Below are 24,833 nucleotides of genomic sequence, written 5' to 3' on the forward strand. Positions count from 1 at the left end.
TGGGTCCCAGAACTGAACTTGAAGAGAGTTAATTGGATATAGGCCAGGAGTGTGATTGGACATACGTGTGTGTGTGTTTCATTAAAATTCTCAAACTAAAAATAAATGATTTGTGGATTAGTCAACTTCTGTTTTCTTCTGCTCGATATCCTGAATTATCCAGTACCTGTTGCCTCCATGCTACTGAAAAGTGACCATGTGTGGTATGACAAGCTTATCAGAAGGCTGTCAAAGTGCTTGGCAGAGAAGACCTGGAGTTTAATCCTGAGTGGAAAATGGCATTGTGGAAACAGATGGATTATAGTAGATGAATATAGTAGAAAATATAGTAGATGAATTAAAGTACATGAATTATCTACTTTGTGGACCATCAAAATCCTTTTTATGTTCTTGTCCAAGTTCAGTGGGTTCCGGGACTGAACTTGAAGAGGGTTAATTGGATATAGGCCAGGGGCGTGATTGGGCAGATTTGTGGCAATTACACCTAGACACCGTGACTCCAGCCCCAGTCAATGCGAGGATTTCTCCCCAGGCCCCCCAGGGCACTCTGTGAGTGTTAATGACCAGAGTTTTTGGTTAGGACTGTTTTTATGTCTTCCAATTGGAAAAAAACAAGATAATGGTTTTACCATAAGCCAGTTTTTCCCGGGGCTAAGGGCAAATGAAATTGGATGGTGGTTGGGTCAGCAGGATTTGGGGGGCGGACAGGAGTGGGGCAGGGAAGGGGAGGCAGGAAGCTGAAAGGATTCTTTCTGGAAAACAGCACAGCTTGCGGGCTGCTTGTCCTTGAGCTCCGAGGTCACAGGAGCGGTTGGTCTTTGATAGGGTTTCTGCATGAATCCCCTGCCCCTACGTTTCCTTTGTCCCTTTAGGACCCAAGAATCCATCTGCCTTCCCAGGCGCATCAGCTTCTCCTTTCCTTGGGCGCCTCTTTCCTGGGCCCTCCAGGAAGAACACAAGGCTCTCTGTGTCTTTCCCACCTCGTGACCTTTTGGAATTCACATATTTTTGGCTTTTTAAGAGGTTTGGCTTGTGTTGACTAGAGGGAAACAGGTGATAGCAAAATTAATAGCCAGTTGGGAAGCCATAGTCATAAAAAATGTCTTAAAAACATATTGAGTCTTAATTGAGTTTGGTCTTCAATCAGATGTGAATGGACCAGTGCTCCTGTTGCCTGGGCTGCTTCTAAAATGTTCTTGTCAGTTCAGTCGTCTTTCTGGGGAATCAGCTGCCCCGACTGACTCCAGGTTGGCTCCTAAATCAAGCTATGTTGACTTCAGCTGGCAGAAAAGCCAAGCTGGCACTGCTACCAGGACTGTTTCCTAAGAGTCCCCCAGGGCACCAGCATTTCTGTCTGCAGCTGGCCGAGCCCTTGTGATTCCTGTCCCTGTGGCTAAATGAGGTGGTGCTGGCCTCTCTGGTTCCCAAAGACTCCCCCTTGGGCTGCAGGACAAACGTCACTGGCCCCATAGAAGTCTCTCCAGCCCTGGCTCTAGCTCTGGGAAGTCCTGGCCTATGCCTTGGCACACTGCTCTGTCTTTTTTGGATTGTCTATGGTTTCTTCCCCAGCTGGTTGTTGAGACAGCTCTACTTTTTGTTGTTGTTGTTGTTGTTTTATTTTGAGACGGAGTTTCGTTCTTGTTGCCCAGGCTGCAGTGCAATGGCGTGATCTCGGCTCACTGCAACCTCTGCCTCCTGGGTTCAAGTGATTCTTCTGCCTTAGCCTCCCGAGTAGCTGGGATTACAGGTGCCCACCACCACACCCGGCTAATTTTTGTATTTTTAGTAGAGACGGGGGTTTCACCATGTTGGCCAGGCTGGTCTCGAACTCCTGACCTCATGCGATACCCCCGCCTCAGCCTCCCAAAGTGCTGGGATTACAGGCATGAGCCACTGCACCCGGCCAAAATAGCTCTACTTTCAAGTGCAGGTTTTTTTTTTTTCTGGTATGGTCATTTGTTTATTTCTTTTTTTTTTTTTTGAAATGGAATCTTGCTCTGTCGCCCAGGCTGGAGTGCAGTGGCACGGTCTTGGCTCACTGCAAGGTCCACCTCCTGGGTTCACGCCATTCTCCTGCCTCAGCCTCCCGAGTAGCTGGGACCACAGGCACCCGCCACCATGCCTGGCCAATTTTTCTGTATTTTTAGTAGAGACGAGGTTTCACCATGTTAGCCAGGATGGTCTCGATCTCCTGACCTCGTGATCTGCCCGCCTTGGCCTCCCAAAGTGCTGGGATTACAGGTGTGAGCCACCGTGCCCAGCCAGTCATTTGTTTATTTCTATGGTTTCACCTGTGGCTTTGTGACCTCAGTGGCAGGTGCCATCCCCTGACAAACTGCCTCAAACTGGGCAGAGCAGACTCTCATTACTTCTTGTTTCAAGGTTTTCACTTGCCTTGGACTTCCCAGATGTTCTTGCATTCTAGCTGAGGGCTGCCACCTGCAAAGCAGAGACGGCTGACACTTGCGGCAGAGTGAACATTCAAGCTCAGCCCAGCCCCTGAGTCCCAGCCCAAGCTCAGAGTCCCTTCAGTCTCATCAGTGAGGTTATCCCTGCCACCCACCCCTTCTCCAAGTGAATGCTACACTCCAGCACTGGAGTGTGCTTAAGGTGAAAGAATAAAGAATTCAGGGACAAAAAACCTTAAATTGAAATCCCTGTTTCTTAGCTTACCAGCACAGTTTGCTCATAGACGTGCCATGTATCCCTGTGAAGTCTTATTTTCTTCATCTTTATTATTTATTTCTATTTATTTATTTATTTTAAGATGGAGTCTCACTTTGTCACCCAGGCTGGAGTGCGATGGCGCGATCTCAGCTCACCGCAACCCCTGCCTTCTAGGTTCAAGTGATTCTCATGCCTCAGCCTCCCGAGTAGCTGGAACTACAGGCATGGGCCACCACCACACCTGACTAATTTTTTATATTTTCAGTAGAGTCGGGGTTTCACCACGTTGGCCAGGCTGGTCTCCAACTCCTGGCCCCAAGTGATCCACCCGCCTTGGCTTCCCAAATTGCTGGGATTACAGGCATGAGCCACCGTGCCCAGCCTATTTTCTTCATCTTTAAAATGGGGATCAGAGTGTATACATTTCTTATTTACCTGATAAGGGTAAAAAGTTGGAAGCATATACATGGGAGCACTTTGTAGATGGGGAAGAAGTGTTTTAATGGGAAGGTTTATTCCTAGTATTAAATACAACATATTAGTATGCAGTATCTTGAATGAATTGAAAAAAGCAGCCAGAGTTTGCACTAAAGGAGGTGTTCTCTGATGTAGCCAACAGGTTCTCTCCACCACACGGGCAGAGCTACCAGTCTCACCTGTAATAACTGTGCCGACTTGGATTTGTCATTAGTCCTATGGCTCAAAGGAGACAGAGCTCTGGGTCAGCAGAGAAAAAAGTCAATGAGTTAATATTTGAATGCACCAAGGGAAGGGACAGGCCTCTGTGTGACACAGCGCCCAATAGGCCAGGGTGAAAGATATGGATCATATAGAAGGGAAATGAAGAGAAAGCGGAGAGCACAACATGCACGAAGTTGCAGGAATGAATGTGCATGGGAGATTTGGGGAGCACGAGCCCCAGAAAGGAAAACTGTGTAAAGGCCTCAGGAAGAGCTTTCTGCTGGGGAAGTCAGTTTCATGTAGTAAGGCCTTGTGTGGCAGGCAGAAAACTTTGGACTGTATTCTATGACATTATAGGAAGACTTCAAGAGACTGTAACTTGGGAAGAGACTTGACTGGAGCTGTTTTAGAAGATAACAGGGCTGGGCCATGCCTGTAATCCCAGCACTTTGGGAGGCCAAGATGGGAGGGTCGCTTGAGCCGAGGAGCTCAAGACCAGCCTGGGCAACAAAGGGAGACCCCATTTCTACAAAAAAAAAAAAAAAATTTAGCTGGGTGTGGTGGTGCACACCTGTGGTCCCAGCTACTCGGCAGGCTGGGGTGGAAGGATTGCTTGAGCCTGGGAGTTGAAGACTGCAGTGAGCCATGTTCATGCCACTGCACCCCAGCCTGGGAGACAGAGCCAGCAAGACTTGGCCTCTAAAATAGTAATAATGATAATAATAATAATAACATCTAGGCACATTAGTATGCTGGGGCCAGCTGGCATCCACTTGTAGATGCCGATTGTGCATATCATTTCCCGATGCCAATTTCACTGATAGCAGAAATCAATCATGGTGGGAGTATACATGGCAGAAATTGGCAAATAATATAAATCAGCCCCCTCCACCAATCTAGTTGTTAAACATTTGTCAGCACAGATAAAGGACCGTTTCAATAGAGTGGGATGTCAGTAGTTTTCAAACCTGAGATGCCTGTTAAAACTCCTTCAGGCTCCAACCCAGGCCCCCTGAATCAGAATCCAGGATCAATGAGGGAATGGGAACCTTTTTCTTTTCTTAAAAAGTTTCCAGGTGATTCTTATGCAGCCAAGGTGGCACTGATATTTGGACTAGAGCAAGGATAATAGGAATAGAGAGGAGAGGATGGATATAAAAGATGTTTCAAAGGTGGGAGCCAATATAACTCAGTGATAGATCGAAGGTAGGGAGTGGAGGAGAGAGAACTGCTGAACTATTTCTGTGTTTCCTTGTTTGTACAGCTAAGTGGAGGGATGGTGATGCAGGTGACTGAGCTAAGGAAGGCAGATGGGAGTTGTTGGGGAGAAGTGAGGGTGTGGGAGGCGGGAAGGGGTAGTTTTGGACAGGCTGTGCGATGAGCCTAGGGAGGTAGGGTTTTGGTGACATCCTGTAAACAGCTGGATATGGGGGACCGGAGCTTGGTGGAACAGTAGGAGTTTTAGATACAGGTTTGGGAGTGAACATGTGGCTTTTTGTCCGAGCCATGGATATGGATGACATTGCTGGAGGAGAATGTGTCATGTGAGAAGAGAAAGAGACTCTGGATGGAACTCTAGGGGCAACTTTTCAGAGGTTGGTAGGGGAAGAGAAGCCAAGTAGAGATCAAGCAAAGAGCGGTATGTATGTTGAAAGCCCAAGTCGATGGCTCCTTAGAGAGAGGAGTTCCTTTAGGTGTTTTCGCATTTCCAGAAGCCTAACAGAAACCACACGTACATTTTTCTGTAACAAGACAACCTAAAACATTCCTTTGTTTGGCTTGAATTCTATCAATCCAGTGTGGTAAGACATGTCCTTGGAGGCTGACCTGAAGCTCTGAATGGTAGTTGTGTGTCTTTCATTAGAAACACACTTGGGGCCTGGTGTGGTGGCTCACGCCTGTAATCCCAGCACTTTGGGAGGCAGAGGCAGGCGGATCACCTGAGGTCAGGAGTTTGAGACCAGCCTGGCCAACATGGTGAAACCCCATCTCTACTAAAAAAAGTACAAAATTAGCCGGGTGTGGTGGTGCATACCTGTAATCCCAGCTACTAGGGAGACTGAGGCAGGAGAATCACTTGAACCCGGGAGGCGGAGGTTGCAGTAAGCTGAGATCACACCACTGTACTCCAGCCTGGGCAACAAGAGTGAAACTCCATCTCGAAAGAAAAAAAAAAAAAAAAAGAAACACACTTAGGAATATTGTTTGAGGGTTCTTGGTGGAGAGGAAGTTGGGACATTGTAGGAAACAGAAGTGAAAGCCCTCTGTGTGTACTGGCCTGACTCTGTGAGAGGAAATGGATGGAGAAAGTACTCAAACTCCTCATTAAACTGGAGCAGTTTAGTTAAAGGGCTCAAGATCATACTGATTGTTGAAAATAAAGATTTGGGCTGGGCATGGTGGCTCACGCCTGTGATCCCAGCACTTTGTGGGGCCTACGCGGGCGGATCACTTGAGGTCAGGAGTTCAAGACCAGCCTGGCCAACATGGTGAAACCCCATTTCTGCTAAAAATACAAAAATTAGCTGGGAGTGGTGGTGGACGCCTGTTATCTCAGCTACTTGGGAGGCTGAGGCAGGAGAATGGCTTTAACCTGGGAGGTGGAGGTTGCAGTGAGCCAGGATTACAGCACTGCACTCCAGCCTGGGTGACAGAGTGAGACTCTGTCAAGGAAGGAAGGAAGGAAAAGAAAGAGAGAGAGAGAGAGAGAAAGAGAAAGAAAGAAAGAAAGAAGGAAGGAAGGAAGGAAAAGGAAAGAGAGAGAAAGAAAGAAAGGAAGAAAGAAAGAAAGAAAAAGAAAGAGAAAGAAAGATTGATTGCCCGATTTGGGCATAAAATGGATTCTGGCTTGCCCTGGGCTTAAGAACTTTCTGCAGCTTTTCAGCACTGACTTCTTTCTCCAACATGGATACTCTGCATTGGGAAGCAAGAGATTTTCCACAGGCAGGAAGGGGACCCAGGGAGTAGGGGTGGGGGAAAGTGAGGGGATGGTGCGTGTGTGGAGAGTGCAGGGAGGCTGGCCTTGAGGCTGGTCCAGGGTTTTGACCAATTCTTACAAACTTCAAGTTCTGGGAAGCAACTTGGTTGACCACGTTACCTTCTGAGTAAAGGTTTAGTAAGTGATCTGGTTAATTTGTATTTATTCTCTTGAGAGAGCTGAAGATTTCACTGTGAAGTTAAGTAGTGATTGAGGCCAAGGAAGCTAGTAGGATGTGGGAAACTAGAAAAAGGTGGTGTGCTCCTTTACCTAAGAGCAAGTGAAGAGAGTTAAAGCTGACAGTTTCTCCTTGCCCCTTTTCTCAGAACCCATTTGAGGAATATAATGGGGTAAGTATAATTATTTTAATTATGTGTGGTGATAGGCCTAGAATTTTATTGTAGGTGAGGGATCATTTACCCTTTGTGAAAAAGGATAAAGAATATTTATTTATTTTTCCTAGCCAGAGCTTCATGATCTGTATTCACGAGAGCTAAGGTTTGGCATGAAAATTTAAAGCTTATAGATAGGCTGGGTGTGGTGGCTTTCGCCTGTAATCCCAGCACTTTGGGAGGCCGAGGTGGGAGGATTGCTTGCACCCAGGAGTTTAAGATCAGCCTGGGCAACATAGGGAGACCCTGTCTCAATTTTTTAAAAAATTAATACTCATAGATAATTCAGAAAGAAACAAACAAAAACGTTGTAGCCTTGGTTTTCAACACCTTTTTTTTTTTTTTTTTTTTTTTACTGACTTTCACTGGTTGTGCCTAAATGGAGAGCCATATTCTTTCCTGCCCACCTTCCCATGGAGGCGCTGTCAGGCTTGAGATGCAGCTTCCTCATGTTGGATAACTGAGAGTTGGACCACAACTTTGACACGGGGGCAGGAAAGAGGAGCCCTGGCATTAGGAAGATTCTGGCTGGTTTTGTTACAGTGGCTTCTTTATGGGGAAGGTCCACATATGTCTAATTCAAGTCGGCATCGCCAGATGTCTGGAACCAATGCCTAAAACATAGTTGGTGGAAACATGGATGGATGAATGACATATCAGGAGTGGTGGGTTCCCTGAGGTCACGGGCCATGCCTTACACATCCAGCACGGACTAGCAGGGTCCTTCCTTCCTTCCTTCTTTTTCTTTCTTTTCTTTTCCCTCCCTCCCTCCCTCCCTCCCTCCCTTCCTTTCTTTCTTTCCTTTTTTGTTTTTGATGGAGTCTCGTTCTGTCACCAAGCTGGAGTGAAGTGGCGCAGTCTGAGTTCACTGCAAACTCTGCCTCCCGGGTTCAGGCGATTCTCCTGCCTCAGCCTCCCGAGTAGCTGGGATTACAGGCATGCCCACCACACTCAGCTATTTTTTTGTATTTTTAGTAGAGACAGGGTTTCACCACGTTGGCCAGGATGGTCTTAATCTCTTGACCTCGTGATCCACCCGCCTTGGCCTCCCAAAGTGCTGGGATTACAGGTGTGAGTCACCGCGCCCAGCCTCAGGGTACTTTCAACATAGATGTTCAAAAAGTATGCACAAGGAAGGAAGGTGCAATCTGTGCTGATTTGAGAGTACTCAGCAAGGCGTCTTTCTGGGCAGACCAGTGAGTACTCAGTGGAAGTGGAGACTTTTACAAATACATCAAGGGAGGATAGGGCTAGATATTTGCACATTCATCAGATATGTATTATACACCTAATATGTGCTAGGCACTGTGGGTGGAAAAAAATGACACAATGGGACCATCGCTCTCAAATAATTTATAGTATGGTAGAAGGTTTAGGGAAATGAATCATTAATCGCTGCATCCCAAGGAGTATGATAATTGTTATGATAAAGGTTAGTGCAGGCCAGGTGCGGTAGCTCACGCCTGTAATCCTGGCACTTCGGGAGGCTGAGGCAGGTGGATTCCTTGAGTCCAGGAGTTCAAGACCAGCCTGGGCAAGATGGTGAGACCTTATCTTTACAAGAAATACAAAAATCAGCCCGGTGTGATGGTGGCACAACTGTATAGTCCCAGCTACTCAGGAGGCCGAGGTGGGAGGATTGCTTGAGCCCGGGAGGCAGAGATTGCAGTGAGCCAAGATCCTGCCACTGCATCCAGCCAGGGCGACAGATTGAGACCCTGTATCAAAAAAAAAAAAAAAAGTAGTGCAGGGTGATATAGGACCATAATGTGGGTGGTGGCCACCAAGGAAGATTTACTACTTTTGAAGAATAATAGTAGCTATAATATTGTGTGTCTACTCATCTTTCCAAGTATTTGTGGGTGTTTATTTAATTCTCCCAAAACCCCAAGAACATAGATGCTATTGTCACCCCCATTTTATAGAGGTTGGACATCAGCAGCGCGTAGGTGGAAGAGTCGACTTGAACTCAGGCAGTCCAAAGCTGGAGCCCTTAACTACATTGCTTCCATGATAGGAATTACTGGGACAAAGAAGGGTGAGAGAAAAGGCTCTACCAGGCCAGTAGAAAGGCACATTAAAAGGCAGAGGCAAGTAGAAGGGCTGGAGTGGAGAGCGGAGGTGACGTGAGGGAGCTGGGTAGAGAGGCCATAGCCAGGTTATGAGGCTGTTATTGCTCAGATAAGGAGTTGGAACTTGCTCGGAAATCATGGGAAGGCTAAAGGATTTTAAGCCAGGAAGAGACATGATTAAATCTGTGTTTCTGTAAGACCATTGTTTCAGTGTCAGGATAGACTGGAGTGGGGCCAGAGTGGCAATGGGGAGGGCAGTGAAGAGCCTATTAAAGTAATCTGGGTGAGGAGTGATGAGAGCTTGGTTTCAGACAGAGGCCGTCGGAGGGATGAATGGAAGGCGGATGGATTCGAGAGTCACTAAAGAAGTAAGGTCTGTAGGACTTGGTGTCAAACTGATGTGGGGTTGCATTTCTAGTTCATATGAATCTTTACTTGTGGAGTATAAGGAGAGGAGAAAAAGATGGTGAATTCAGTGGTGGGAATGCTCAGTTTGAGACTCCTGTTGGACATTTAAGAGAGCTCTGTACCTCTGCAACTATACGATACTAAAAATAAGTATTATTTTTAATTTTTTTCTTGTCCTTTCCCTTTCTCTTTCCTTCCTTCCTTCCTTCCTTCCTTCCTTCCTTCCTTCCTTCCTTCCTTTCTTTCTTTCTTTCTTTCTTTCTTTCTTTCTTTCTTTCTTTCTTTCTTTCTTTCTTTCTTTCCTTCTTTCTTTCTCTTTCTTTCCTTCCTTCCTTCCTCTCTCTCTTTTTCTTCTTCCACCTGATGGCACAAGAAAAAAATAAGCATTATTAACAGTTGTCGGGGATGTATTTATTTACTTGCCAAGCCTTCTGCTAAGTGCTGCATTTTTGTTGTTGTTGTTTAAATGACTTTATATTGAAATGTTACAACTCTGATGTAAATATGTATGGCATAGGAGGACAAAAAGGGAATGCGAGAAAATAACCAAGTATGGGGAAATAGAATCATCTCTCTAATGACATAGATAAGGACACCCTAGATGAGCTTACTATGGTTCACACTGACTTTACTGGGTTCCACAAAGACCAGTCTACAGACCAGAGGTTCTCCATGATCAAGTCATATTCAGGACTCCTGCCCACATGCAAGAGTGAAATCAATTCCTCAAGGGCTTGCACACCCACACCACAGAAGACACTTAAAATATTATCTCCATATTATCTCCAACTCATCACACAAAACCATACAAAAGCTAACCACTTCTTATTTAGAAGACAGTTACTACTTACAAAACTGCCAAGAGCAGCTCACATTTTTTTTCTTTTATTTATTTTAAAAATAGAGTTTCACCATGATGTCCAGGCTGGCCTTAAACACCAAGGCTCAAGTGATAACCCCACCTTGGCCTCCCAAAATACTAGGATTACAGGCATGAGCAACCATGCCCAGCCAACTCACATTTTTCTTTCTTTTTTTTTTTTTTTTTTTTTTTTGAGGCGGGGTCTCACTCTGTCACCCAGGCTGGAGTGCAGTGGTACGATCTCGGCTTACTGCAACCTCCACCTCTCGGATTCAAGCAATTCTCCTGCCTCAGCCTCCCGAGTAAGAGAACACAAGAGCTTGGAACACAAAAAGTAAACTAGGAAGGGCTACCACGTTAAGTGCTGGATATTAATTAACTTGCTTAATCCTCACAACAGGTCTGTAAGGTTGCTTACATTTTGACAGATAAAAGGATGGGAATGTAGAGAGAGGTTAAGAAATTTGCTCTGAGTTGCTAAGAAAACAAGTGGCCAAGCTAGAACTCAAATCCTGGGTTTGATCCATACCAGTGCTGTCCAATAAAGTTTTCTGCAGTGATGAAAATGCTCTCTATCTGTACTGTCCACAATGAAGCCACGAGCCACATATGGATGTTGAGTACTTGAAATACTGGTGTGACTAAGGAACTGCATTTTTAATTAATTTAAATTTATGTAGCCGCATGTGACTAGTGACCACATCGTTCAGTTCTGTGCTCTGCTATCTTTGGGAGTTACCAGCATATTCATAATAATTGAAGCCTTGAGTGTGATAAGATTTCACAAAGAGATGAATTGCAGTAGATTTTAACCTCGTATGGGCCCAGGCATATTTGAGAATCTGATGAAGGCTGTAAACTTCTCTCAGGAACATATAGTATTATTGCACATTATATTGATAACAATTTCAGAGGTCCACAAAACTTAGGTTTCCCTGATATAAAACAGGAAGAAGCAGGAACCCAATAGAATGTAAACTCCTTAAGAGCAGAGACCTCATCTGTGTTGTTTACTGCTCTATACCCAGTATCTAGATTCTAGAACAATGCTTAGTACATAGTTGATGCTTGGTAATTTTAAATGAGTGTCTGAATGAGTCCCGGGAAACATTTTAGGACCAAATAGAAGAAGAGCCCAAGAAACTTCCCCAGAAAAAGAAGTGAAAGTAGGACAAAACGCAAGAAACAGGGGAGAGTAATGCCAGAGAATGCAAGAAGTATGCGTTTCAAGAAGGAGAATAATCATCAATGTCAGACCTGCCTGGCTGGTCAAAGATTAAGATTTAACTATTGTCATTGGTCTTGGTGTAACAGAGGTCCCTGCTGATAAAACCAAGGAGAGGTAGGCGTGGGGTGCACATTGCAATAGATTAATTCATAAAGCAGTGGTGAAGAAGTAGGGGCATTGAGTATAACATCCAGTGAACCTCAAATCCTGGTTGCCCCCCAGAATCATTTTTAAGCTTTTTAAAAATACGTATACCTGGACAGGTTCATACTCCGACTTCATACATTTGGAGAGGGGCCAAGGAATCTGCATAGTAAAGCTCCTGAATTTATTATAATATTGTTTTAATGGAAGTTCAGCAATTACAAAGTAGTATGTATGTTCTTGCAATAAAATGGCCATCAAGAGAGGAAAACTAACGCTGGGTGTGGTGGCTCATGCCTATAATCCCAGCACTTTGGGAGGCCAATCCAGGCGGATCATTTGAGGCCAGGAGTTCAAGACAAGCCTGGCCAACATAGCCAGGCATGGTGGTGCGGGCCTGTCATCCCAGCTACTCAGGAGGCTAAGGTGGGAACTTGAACTCAGGAGGCAGAGGTTGCAGTGAGCCAAGATCATGCCACTGCACTCCAGCCTGGGCAACGGAGCAAGACTCTGTCTCAAAAAAAAAAAAGAAAAAAAGAAAAAAGAAAGAAGTGGAGAGAGAGCCTTTTCTTTTGTTAAACACAGACATGGGCATGTTCAGAGGTGAACTATTTTATTTTTTTAGTGATATGGTTTCACCCTGTTGCCTGGGCTGGAGTGCAGTGGTGTGATAATAGTTCACTGTAACCTTGATCTCTTTGGCTCAAGCGTTCCTCCCACCTCAGCCTCCCCGGTGAAGCAGCGTTGTTGTCTGGGGTAATACCCAAGGTTCGTCATCTCATGCCAAGAAAATTAAGGACACAGACACACATGAGGAGTGAGTTTAGGAGTGAAGGTTTAATAGGCGAAAGAAAGAGAAAGAACAACTCACTCTTGTGAGAGAGAGGGGCACCCAAATGGGAATTACGCCAGGTGCTGTGGAGTGCACCAGATTTTTATAGACAGGCTTGAGGAGGTGGTGTCTGATTTATATAGGGCTCACAGACTGGTTGGACCAGGTGTGATGTTTACATAGCCCAGGGGGAAGGCTGGCCACTCCACCCTAATCTTATTATCCAGATGGGCTTTCCACTTGGCTGGCACCATGTTGTCTGCTCCTTACCATACATGTGGCTGGCAAAGAGAAGGGAAGATGGAGCCACCATTTTGAACATGCCTAGTCCCAGGTAGCCTTTTCCTATTGGCACAACTGCTGGCATTCACCCATGGAAGCTTCCAGCTTGCTTGTCTATGTCTACAGCTCAGTTTTACAGGCTGCTCTTTGTTAGAAAAGAAAATGATTTGGGGGATGCTTTTCATTAACAGGAAAATCTTACGGAGGACTTCCTTACCCTCACTATCTGCCTAAATAATTTCTTCTTTTATTTTTTGAGACGAAGTCTCGCTCTTGTCCCCCAGGCTGGAGAGCAATGGTGCAATCTTGGCTCACTGCAACCTCTGCCTCCAGGTTCAAACAATTCTCCTGCCTCAGCCTCCTGAGTAGCTGGGATTACAGGAGTCTGCCACCATGCCTGGCTAAGTTTTGTGTTTGTAGTAGAGACGGGGTTTCACCATGGTAGCCAGGCTGGTCTTGAACTCCTGACCTCAGGTGATCCGCCCACCTCGGCCTCCCAAAGTGCTGGGATTACAGGCGTGAGCCACCGTGCCCTGACAATTTCTTCTTAACTCCCATATCACCAGTAGCTAGGACTACAGGCACACACCACCGCACCGTGCTAATTTTTGTTTTAATTTATTTTTTGTAGAGATGAAGTCTCACTGTATTACCTAGGCTGGTCTCAAAACTCCCGGGCTCCAGAGATCCTCCTTCCTCAACCTCCCAAAATGCTGGGATTACAGGTGTGACCCACCTCACCCAGTCCCAAGAACCATTAAATAGAGAAGTATTCATGAGTTGTAAGGAGCTAGGAAGATATTTAGCTGGATTTTGAATCCCTGAATGTTTGACCAGGGATTCTACCCACCTTGCTGCAGGTTCCTATGGGAGCTGTTAAGCAGAAGTGAACCTTCTAACTCGGTAGACAAATTCTCAATATTCACCTCAAGTATGTTATTTCTAAGTGGTGTTTGAGGATATTGAGGGATGTTCTGTAAGGAGGTGGCAGTACCCCCGTCACATTTGTTTACTTATTTTCTATTATTAGACTTGTCCATACCTGCTTGCCAGGTGGCACACAGAAACTCCTCCTTTATTCTCTCCGTCTTTGCTACCTGCCTTCTCTTCCCCCATACACCTTTCCTACTTAAGCTGAAATAGTAAATGCCAGAGTCATTTTATATGTAGAAATAATTTAGCATGAAAACCCAGCTCTCTCTTCTGTCAGTGGTGGTGAGGCCCTACTTTTCAGGCTAAGGGCCTTTTCTGTTATCTTTCTCCCATGCACTGGCTATTTCAAAATATTCTGACACACTAACTGAATACTCAGTGTAATAGATATCCACCATTTATGATACACTCACCAAGGGCCTGATACTGCCCTAAACATGTTCTACAGATGATTTCTACCATTTCTAATCCCCACTGCAATGTTTTGTTTTTTTTAACTTTTAATTTTTTTAAAGTAATGGCAATCTTGAATCCAACAGAACTGCAGTCTTTTAAGGCATGCATTATTACCCACATCTGACTGTTAGAAAAGTGAAATAATTTTCTCAATCTCCCCCTCTGCTAAGTGGCAGAGTCAGGACTAGAATGTGCATCTCTCTGACGCCATATCCTGAACTCAGATACTGTGACTGGATTATTCACAACTTAATCCTCTGTGCAGTTCTATAAATAGAGGACTAAGTTGTGAGTAATCGCAATAAGTCTCCATTTTTCAGGAAATAGGCTAAGGGAGGATAAGTGACTTGGCCAAGGTTAGAAGGCTAATAAGAAACAAAACCTATGTCCCAAGGACCTCAATCCAGAAAAACAAAAAACAAATAAAGGCAGGGGGCAAACCCAGGTTTGTCTGCCTTGGTGCTATTTCTACTGTATCACTGCTTAAAATAATATATTTCCCCATTTTTATTAACAAAGACATCTATAACTGCCACTCAGAGCCTTTTGCCGCTTCTAATTAGCACGAGATAATTGATACTAACAGGAAAGATTGCCTCAGTTGCAGCCAGAAGTAAAGAGATGCAGTACATTAGTCTCTGCAGCCTGGGTGTGGGTAAATGTAGTTTCCATCAGGCTCTGGAAATACTGCATTACAGCCTACATGCCCCCATGATGGCTTGGGACCACCTGAATCTCTCAGAACCCCTTCTGGGCATAGGAAGCTATGACTCCTGTAGGGTTGCCTGGAAGAGAAAGAGCTGTTTCTCCCTAGGAAGCACCTACTCAGTAGAGGTTGCCATATTCCGTCTTTCTAGCAGTAAAGCCGTGCCTTTCAGAGGGCAGAAGGACGGCTTCCTGATGGTTCGTGGGTTTAGTCTGTACTTTCTGCACGTGTCCTGGGTATAGGGAGGGAGGAAGGGAGATCACTGGAATCATGAGAATTTGCCCAGCCCGCATTGCAGAGCTTCCTGGTCAAAGCCTAGTGAATTTCTGCCTTGTGGAGCGTGCTTTGGCTCAGATTCCTGTGGATTTTTCCCAGTCCTTCCAGTGCTGCTGGTATTAATGTGACCTTCCAGGATAAGCTCCTGCACTAGCACGCTGGTCTTAAACAAAACCAGGATTCTGCTTCAGCTGGTTTCCCTCAGGAATATCCCAGAATTTTACCAACAGCTTCCCATCTTATTTAGGAACATGGTCTAGTGTTCCAAAATTTAATTTATACAATGAATTTTATCTGAAGCTTGAATGTACAGCAGGAGGGATTTAAGTCATCCTAGTTCCATATCTAGCTGTCTTGAGCGAATGGCAAGCAGTTGCTTATACAAATTCCCTTCCTTGCAGTGTTAAGCCATCTTTCAGTCATCCGGTGCCCAGGCAAAGACATTCCAAATCCTAGTTTAGAGTTTCTTTTTCAGGGTTTCCAACAGACAGTTTCATCTGTTAGTGCCCTCTGCTGGACTTTCTCCAAGTTCTTTTCAACCTCCTGAATCCCAGAGTGGACACAGACTGGATGTCTTCTCCCACTAAGGCCTTGACTAATCTGGAGTGGAGGGGGGTGTGCTTTTTGACCTTGTAGCATGCTGCACTCCTTTATAAACACCTTGGCCTGGAGGTTGCTCTTTTCATGGTCTCCGAAGACTGGTAGGTTTATTTAGGGAGCAGCGTGAGTTGCCTGGGGTCCAGGTGGCCTGTATCATTGAAAAAGGCTCATATAAGAGAAGAATTGAAAGGGTGTGTGTGAGAGGGTGAGGCAGTGTCTGAATCTCTGGAAATTCTGCTCAACAACATTATTTCATGGGATTGAGTGGAGGAGTGGTTGGCAGCAATTCATCCATTTAACTTCTTTTTTTTTTTTTTTTTGAGACGGAGTCTGTCTCTGTTATCTAGGCTGGAGGGCAGTGGCACGATCTTGGCTCACTGCAATCTCCACCTCCCAGGTTCAAGTGATTCTCCTGTCTCAACTTCCCAAGTAGCTGGGATTATAGGCGTGCACCATCACACCTGGCTAATTTTTTGTATTTTTAGTAGAGACGGGGTTTCACCATGTTGGCCAGGCTGGTCTCGAACTCCTTACTTCAGGTGATCCACCCGCCTCGGCTTCCTAAAGTGCTGGGATTACAGGCGTGAGCCACCGCACCCGGCCCATTTAACTTCTTTAAGACTGTTGAAAAACAAGCTCAAATAATGGGAGGAAATAGGGCCAGGCCTCTGCCGAGGGTACTGGAGGAGGAAAGATCCTGTATATACCCTATGCCTGTTGCCACCATGGATTTATCTAGAGTCCCTCCAGCTCGATGTTCACTTCTCTGATGTGTTCCCTGGAGCTTTCCAACAGAAGTGTCCACCAGCTACACCTTGTTCATTTTTCTGCTGTTGTTGCATCACAGTCCACGGTGAATATTTGTATGTCTTAGACTGGGAGCTCTTTGCTGGAGAGACCTTGTCCTGATCATCTTTACAGTACTGTCTCCTAGCACAGTGCTGGGTACATGAGAGTGGTAGACGGAATTGAACTAGAATGCCTTTTCTTCTCATTTCTGCATGTCTTGAGTCTATCCAGTTTTAAGTGGCAGCACAAAAATCTTGTTGTTAAGACAGAATTGTCTTACTGGTCCCAGAAGGACATGACATTTCTGCATTCTGTGTTCCCATAGTACTTAATACATAGTATTGAGAGTTATCATTTTTCTGCTTTTAAATATAGTTATTTATATTGAATCTTACTTTCCAGATTCTAAGAACTTTGAGAGCAGGATCCTTGTTTGATTCACGTCTTTCTTTTCCTATAACCCATAAAATGATGCCTTGCATATAGGATAATGGCACCTGGCATTTACATAGCAGTTAAAATGTGGCAGATGCTCTTTTTCATACTTCACATTTCTTTCTCTTTCTTTCTTTCCTCCTTCTTTCTTTCTTTTTCTCTTTCTTTCCCTCTCCCTTGCCTCCCCTCCCCCCTCCCCCCTCCTCTCCCCCTCCCATCCTCTCCCCTTCTCCCCCTTCCTTCCCTTCCGCCTCCCCTCTCCCTCCCCTCCCTTTCATTCTCCCTTCCCTCCCCTCTCCTCCCCTCCCCTCCCCTAGCACAGTGCTGGGTACTTGAGAGTGGTAAATGGAAAATGGAAATGAAAATGGAAACGGTAAGTGGTAAATGGAATTGTCACTGGACTAGCTGTCTTGAGCGAATGGCAAACAGTTGCTTATACAATTCCCTTCTTTGCAGTGTTAAGGCATCTTTCAGTCATCGGTGCCAAGGCAAAGTCATTCCAAATCCTAGTTTAGAGTTTCTTTTTCAGGGTTTCCAAAAGACAGTTTTATCTGTTAGTGGCCTCCCTTTCCCCTCCCTCCCGTCTCCCTTCCTTTCCCTCTCTCTCCCCTCCCCTCCCTTCCCTCCCTTCCCCTTTCTGTTCTCTCTCCCTTCCTTCTCCTTCTCCCTTTCTCTTCCTTCTCCCTTCCTTTCCTTTCCCTTTCTCTTCCCTTCCCTTTCCTTTTCCCTTTCCCTTTTCCTTCCCTTTTCTTCTCTTTTTTTTTTTTTCAGATGGAGTCTCACTCTGTCTCCCAGGCTGGAGTGTAGTGGCGCGATCTCGCTCACTGCAACCTCCGCCTCCCTGGTTCAAGTGATTCTCCTGACCTCAGTCTCCCAAGTAGCTGGGATTACAGGCGCTTGCCACCAAGACTGGCTAATTTTTTTAATTTTTAATTTTTTATTTTTTTTAGTAGAGATGAGGTTTCACCATGTTGGCCAGTCTCGTCTCAAACTCCTGATCTCAGGTGATCCACCCGCCTCGCCTCCCAAAGTTCTGGGATTACAGGCGTGAGCCACCACACCCAGCCTCTTCTCTTTTTCTTTCTTTGTCCTTCCTTCCTCCCACCACAGTCTTCCGAGTAGCTGGGACTCCAGGTGTACACCATCATGCCTGGCTAATTTTTTTTTTATAGAGATGGGGTCTCACCAGGTTGCCCAGGCTGATCAGGAACTCCTGGGTTTGAGCGATCCTCCGGTCTCAGCCTCCCAAAGTGCTGGGATTACAGGCATGAGCCAACCCGCCTGGTTCCATATTGTAGACTCTTAACCATTGTCTTGATGATGCTTCGTGTACACATAGCGTGATGTGAATACTTGTTGGATGCATGTAGTTTGATATTTATTTGAAACCAATACACAGTTTGAAGATGACCCATTGCTGCCTTCTCTGCCATCTGAACTGTTTTCTAAGCCATGGGAAGGCAGGCCAGAGAGGGGCGCCAGAAAGGAGGCAGTTCCTGGTTCCGGTTCCTGAGGCTCCTTATTGGTTTTCCTTGTAGTTCTGGTTTGGAAGTCTACAGTGCCATCTAGTGGGTAAACTTGCAAATATCAGCTTAGAATTATTTTTCTGAAATCCTGGTAGATGGCCTTGAGTTCTGGGAGCCCCCTTTATTAGTTTAAAATTTTGATTGCCGGGGGAGGATAGGGGGACTAGGAAGAACCAGCCCATCCTGGCTCAGCGGGGTCAAGTTTGACCTCTGCTTTGAAGAGGCTGCAATGCTGATTGTGGTTGGCTTGGTTGAGCCCTGTTGACTGTTGTAAATGGTGTGTTCTCCCACAGTGTAGACCCTGCTTCTGGAGCTGTGTGGGCTTTGGAATTTGAGTTACAGTCATCTGTGTGCTGCCTACTGTGGAGTAACACTTGTCCCAGGTTGTATATAAGGGAATGCTTGATTCATATAACAGGCCAGTTCCAAGTAAGACATCTCATGAGTTAACGACATTATAGTGAAATTTGGTTATGTGGAGTTGGTAATAGGCAAATCCATCCGAGCTGGCAAAGTGAAAATGATGAGCAGCCACTGCATAGTGAACGAGCTGTGAAAACGTGCTGCATGGAAGGGAAAGAGAAAGGGATTCCGTACACAGTGAGTTCTGCCGAGCAGCCGGAGGCTTTGTGTACGGCGCTGTTCTGGTTTCTGGTGTGTGTGGTAACGTGTATGGTTTCTTGTGTCTGTGTTTGAAAATTGGATGTTAATTGCTTTTCAGGTCATTTACTTCTTGCTGGAAGAACGGAACATAAGAGCATGTGGTAACTGTAACCACAGAACTCATGTGCTTTGGCTGAGAGTGTACAGACACTGGAGCAAGCACTTGCTCGGCAAGATTGTCCAGTTTGCATTCTACTGGGCATCTAGGCTAAGGAATATACTCTGTAGAGACCAATGCATCTTAGTGCAGCAGGCGATCCACCAGAACAAGAAGAAAATGTTGGTTATGTGGTAGCCTTGGTTATAGTGACATTTATGGTAATAGGGATTTATTATTAATAGAACCTATGTGAAGCAGGGGTTGGCCAACTTCCTGGTAATAAGGATTTATTATTAATAGAACCTATGTAAAGCAGGGGTTGGCCAACTTTCTCTGTAAAGGGCCAGATGGTGAGCATTGTGGGCTTTGTGGGCCTATGGTGCCCACAACTCTGTCTTAGTTACTCAACTCTGCCTTAACCACTCAGCTCTGACATGGTAGCAGGAAAATTGCCAAAGATAATATGTAAATGTAGGCTTAGCTGTGTTCCAGTAAAACTTCATTTGTGGACACTAAATTTAAATTTCACATCATTTTCACCTGTCATGAAATATTCTTTTTTGGATTTTTTTTCTTCCAACCACTAAAAAGTACAAAAACCACCCTTAGCTCACGGGGCTGAGCAAAAACACGTGGCTCTAGATTGAGCCAGAGTTTCTAGTTTGTGGACTCCTGATCAGATGGCTGGAGTATTTAATAATAATTAATAAAAATGATTTGTTCATCAGCTATGCCAGCAGTTAGTGTCATGAAGTGTCTGATAAGCTTTTCTTTCTCTGGAGTAAGAGGAAAGGCCATTCTTTCCCCTATTATTATAAGATATGACCTCCCAAAAGAACTCTGCCTGAACTAAAGCTGTGTAATTATCTCACTTACAGTGCCTTAAGGTGTGGAGAGTCCACCCTTTATTCCTTCTTCTATTTCTCATCCTCCTCAGCCTCCCCTGGAGGCAGAGTAGCAGACTAAGTGACCCCAGACCCCATCCAGCCTTTTGCCTTACTGGAGAAGCAGACTAGGTGACCCCTGGCCCCATCCAGTCTTCTGTCTTACCGGAATCTCCCTCCTCCCACACATCTCACACCCTCCCCACAACACCCCACCCAGTCCACGTCAGTGGCTTGAGAGTCTCCGGTGGGCTGAGGAGAATGGGATTATAATCCCATCAGAGAGAGGAAGAGGAGTGGGTAGAGAGAATGCCGGAGGCATTTGCTCTTTGAGGTTTATATAGCCAGGGAATAGTGTGGTAGCAGGGCGAGATGGGCCTCTTCTGTTTTGGCTGGCAACAGACAGTCTGCAGGTGTGATGGCTGGGGATTTTACCAGCCTTGTGTCATTTCTCATATGGTCTAACTGTGCATTCTCTATGCTAGACTTACTTGGGGGAACTTGTATCTTTAAAATTTTGTAACCCCATGTCTTTGTCTAGTTGAAGTCTAAGTGACCTCCCCCAGGGTTGAGAAAGAAGCTGAAGTTAACGGTTGATATCCTGTGTCTTTCCTCAGCAGCCAACAGAGCAGTCAGCAGAGCAGCCACGATGATGATTCTAGCAGGTTCCTGAGTCCTCGAGCGCGGGAAGAAAGGTAAGGTCCAACTCCGAGGGCGAGATGGGGGCAAAGAATAGAGGGGGTGGGGTGGAATGTTTGAGGAAGATTGTGCCTCTGCTCTGTGCAAAAAAATGTGGAAAACTGAAGAGGAATGGGAGAGCCTGAGACCTCTGTGCTTGACTGATTAGAAAGACAAAACTTTCACCCCATAAAGGAGAAGGAGCAACACAAAGGGGCTGGTCCCAGAGGCTTTTTGTGTTCAGCAAAAGAAGTCAACGTGTGGCAAACCAAATAGGTTGAAAAGACTTCATACTGAGCAGGGCTTGGTGGCTCACACCGGCAATCTCATTACTTTGGGAGGTCGAGGCGGGCGGATCACTTGAGATCTGGAGTTCGAGACTAGCCTGGTCAACACGGTAAAGCCTCATCTCTACTGAAACTACAAAAATTAGCCAGACATGGTGGCATGTGCCTCTAATCCCAGCTACTCCGAGGCTGAGGCAGGAGAATCGCTTGAACCTGGGAGGCAGAGGTTGCAGTGAGCCAAGATCGCACTACTGCACTCCAGCCTGGGCAACAGAGGGAGACTTCGTCTAAAAACAACAACAACAACAAAAAACTTTACAGTGGAGTTAGGACTTGAGTCATGCCCTATAGGTTGGGTACAATGTGGATCAGGAGGTGAAGGGCATTTTGTGCCTGAGGAAGCTGCATAGCCCAGGATGTCAGGTGTTGGATGGTGTCAGGTGGCAGCAGCGTTAATGAAAAATGAGGTGGGATGTCTAGGATGCAATGAGAATATGGAGGCTCTTCAATGGTTGGTTGAGGATTGGAGATACAGCTAACTAAGCACTCAGTGTGAGGACCAGCCAGCACCTGCTTCATGCAGTGCCCGTGAATGGTAGACAGAGGTAAATTTGCTGTAGCAAGTTAAACTTCTTTGCCTACAGAAAGTTGATGGTATTGACGTTAACCAAAAGGAAGTCTCAGCTGGCCTACCGCAGGTGCTCTGCTTTTGGTCTAGCTCTGTTTATTGTTTTTATCAACAAGCTGGGTGAAAAAGCAGAAGGTACTTTTACCACATTTATCAACTTATGGTGGACCGTCTGCTGAGAGGGGGTAGAGAACACCAAGGATGATAGAATCAAGATTTAATATTATTTTGAGTAGAACAATGGGTGGAAATCAAGGAGATATTTTCTTTTTAATGGAAATGTGATTTTTTAATTTTTTAATTTTTTAATTTTTAATTTTTTTTTTTTTTCTGAGACATAATCTCACTCTGTCACATAGGCTGGAGTGCAGTGGTGCAATCTCAGCTCACTGCAACCTCCACCTCCTGGGTTCAAGAGATTCTCCCACCTCAGCCTCTGGAGTAATTGGGATTACAGGCAAGTGCTACCATGCCCCGCTAATTTTTATATTTTTAGTAGAGACGGGGCTTCGCCATGTTGGTCAGGCTGGTCTTGAACTCCTGGCCTCAAGTGATTCACCTGCTTCAGCCCTCAAAGTGCTGGGATTACAAGCGTGAGCCACCATGCCTGGCTCACTGTGAAGTCTTGAAATGTCTATGAAATGTGATCTTGTATATTTATGTTAGAAAAGATGTATTTCACAAGTGTAGAATTGCCACAGGGAGCCTAATTTGATAGGATTTCATGTGAAAAAGAAAGAATATTTTTATTTGCCAGCCAAATATGAAACAATAATATGACACAACTACCAAATGATCTTTGAAAGTTTTTAATTCATTCATGGGAGCATGGTGCATGGATTAAACAAAAGAAGAAGATGTCACTGTAATCTGTACTAGTATGACCATATTTCATGTATTATTCCAGTTCTTTGAAAGTGGATGTGGATGCATTAGAGTCCATAAAAGAATGATTATATCGTAACTATATCATTATAATAAGAGTTGGTTGCGGCCCTCTGAGGTGGCTCACATCGGTAATCCCAGCACTTTGGGAAGCCAAGGTAGGCAGATCACTTGAGGCCAGGAGTTCGAGACCAGCCTGGCCAACATGGGGAAGCCCCGTCTCTACTAAAAATGCAAAAATTAGTCGAGTGTGATGGTGCACGCCTGTAGTCCTAGCTACTCCGGAGGCTGAGGCAGAATCACTTGAACCCAGGAGGTGGAGGTTGCAGTGAGTCAAGATTGTGCCACTGCACTCCAGATTGGGCGGAAAAAAAAAAAGAGTTGGTTGAAGGAAAGGGATTTAGCCTGGAAAAGAGATTTTTAGATATCTGAAAGCTGAAGAAATAGAACTGGAGGGTTAGAAGTCAGTGAGAAGGATTGCAGCTCAGGATAAGAAAGCACTCTTCCATGATAGAGCTGTACTAGCTTGGATTTTCTATCTGAGAACTGAGAACGAAGTGACTAACGGGTGGGGCATGTATACAGCATGGATATGCTGAACAAAGGGATGATTCACGTTCCAGGTGGGACAGCAAGCGATTTCATCGCGCTTCTCAGGATGACACGTAATTTGAAACTGATGAACTGTTTATTTCCATTTAATATTTTCTTTTCTTTTTCTTTTTTTTTTTTTTTTGAGATAGGGTCTCTGTCACCCAGGCTGAAGTGCAGTGGCGTGATCTCAACTCACTCCAACCTCTGCCTCTAGGGTTCAAGTGATTTTCCCACCTTAGCCTCCTGAATATCCAGGACTATTGGCGCCTGCCACCATACCTGGCTAATTTTTGTATATTTTTGTAGAGACAAGTTCTTGCCACATTTCCCCGGCTGCTCTCAACTCCTGAGGTCAAGTGACCCGCCTGCTTCAGCCCTGCAAAGTGTTGGGATTACAGGCATTAGCCACCACTGCATTTAATATCTTCTGACCACACTTGACTGTGGGTAACAAACCGCAGATAAGGGGGGACTGCTGTAATCTCTCCCCTTCATAGGAGTGTTCAAGCAAAAGCTGGGTGGTGTGTCAAAAGGGATTTCGTTCCGGTTGAGAGAGTGGAACCTCTCTAGTCCTTATTTCTTTAGATTATGAAGTCTTGTGAGTTCTGCCCTGGTTCTCAGTTTTATGCCCCCTGTTAATCAAAACAGTTCAGCTTATCAATTTAGACCGACGTATATGGAGACATGGCACTTCCAAGGAGCAAAGACTAATCATTCTTGTCAAGATGCTTAATCAGGTATGATCTGATCTGATGGCAGTTCTCTCAGTCCCTGGAGTACCCTCCACTCTCTGTGCAAAGCTTTCTAGATTGCAGCAATCATAATCTCAAAATTAGAAGAGGCCACAGAGGTCGCCCAGCACAGCCGCCTTCCCTGTGCTGTGCACCAAACATCTCCAGAAGTATACTGTCCGTTTCTGAGCGTGATGTCTTTGCCTGCTCTTCTTCTACCAGTTCTATGATTGACAGTTCCTCAACTCACCTTATATTATCTCTGCTGCTTGGGGCATTCCTGGAAGAGATGAGTAGTGCTGAGATGCATATACCCTAATACATTTTCCCCAAGGACATAGCTGCTTGCTAACTAGAGATAACTCTGCCTTTTGTTTGGTATTTGGGACTTTACACTGATATAAATTCTATTCTAATTTCTCCTCTCTAACCACTCACTCCTCCAACCACAGGAAATGTTACAAAGGTTCTCCCATCTAAACCTCTGCCCAGAAAAACTCTCTCGATTTCTTCCTGGGTCCTTTGTTCCCATCCTGGCCCACTCGCAGTCCCCTAAGCTCTTTATGGTGGATGGGGATGTTGTTTTGCATCAACTCGCTTTGGAGAGTATGAGGAACAGAGAGAATGTGGTCAGAAGTATGCTTCCTCTGGTGGTCCCTGTGACCGGCCCCCCCTCCAACCCCCAAAACCTCAGAAATTGGCTCTAGTATGTGTTCACTCACCATAGCCCTTCCGAAGAAAGTCTTTCTTCTCTTCTTGGCTGCTGGGTTCCTTCTCCTGGAGAGAACAAGTTTCCGGAGCTCAAATTAGTCTCCCAGGCTCAGCTCAGAACTAACTTACGCTCTGCACCTAATTCTTCCTACCCAGTTAAGAGTCTCCAGGTGTTTAGGACGTTGATCTGTGATGTTCTGACCTGGGGTGAGATTGGAACCCTGGGGAGATGTGGGCAGTGGCGGGCATCTGGCCTGTGCTCCTCGTTCTGGCCCCCTCTGAGGGACAGTGCACCAAAGCTGTGAATGGCGGCATTTCCTGCACTGGTGAGGCCTCCCTGCAATCATCTTCTTTACTCTTCGTAATGCCCCTGGGTGGCAGGTGGAGCTGGGTAGTATTGTCACTG

At 45.5% G+C, this 24,833-nt stretch overlaps 1 protein-coding gene across 9 annotated transcripts in view; it reads left to right on the plus strand.

The window, feature by feature from the left end:
- GRAMD1B (GRAM domain containing 1B) overlaps positions 1-24,833 on the plus strand; it is a 270,435-nt gene that overhangs the window by 101,824 nt on the left and 143,778 nt on the right. For all 9 annotated transcript variants that reach the window (XM_063608847.1, XM_008973380.5, XM_057299276.2 and 6 more), the window contains one exon: positions 20,531-20,608. In XM_063608847.1, the coding sequence (XP_063464917.1) occupies positions 20,531-20,608 (78 nt within the window). The remainder of the gene's footprint in view (positions 1-20,530; positions 20,609-24,833) is intronic.

The sequence above is a fragment of the Pan paniscus genome, chromosome 9 (assembly GCF_029289425.2).
Source record: "Pan paniscus chromosome 9, NHGRI_mPanPan1-v2.0_pri, whole genome shotgun sequence".
In the NCBI taxonomy this organism is placed as follows: domain Eukaryota; kingdom Metazoa; phylum Chordata; class Mammalia; order Primates; family Hominidae; genus Pan; species Pan paniscus.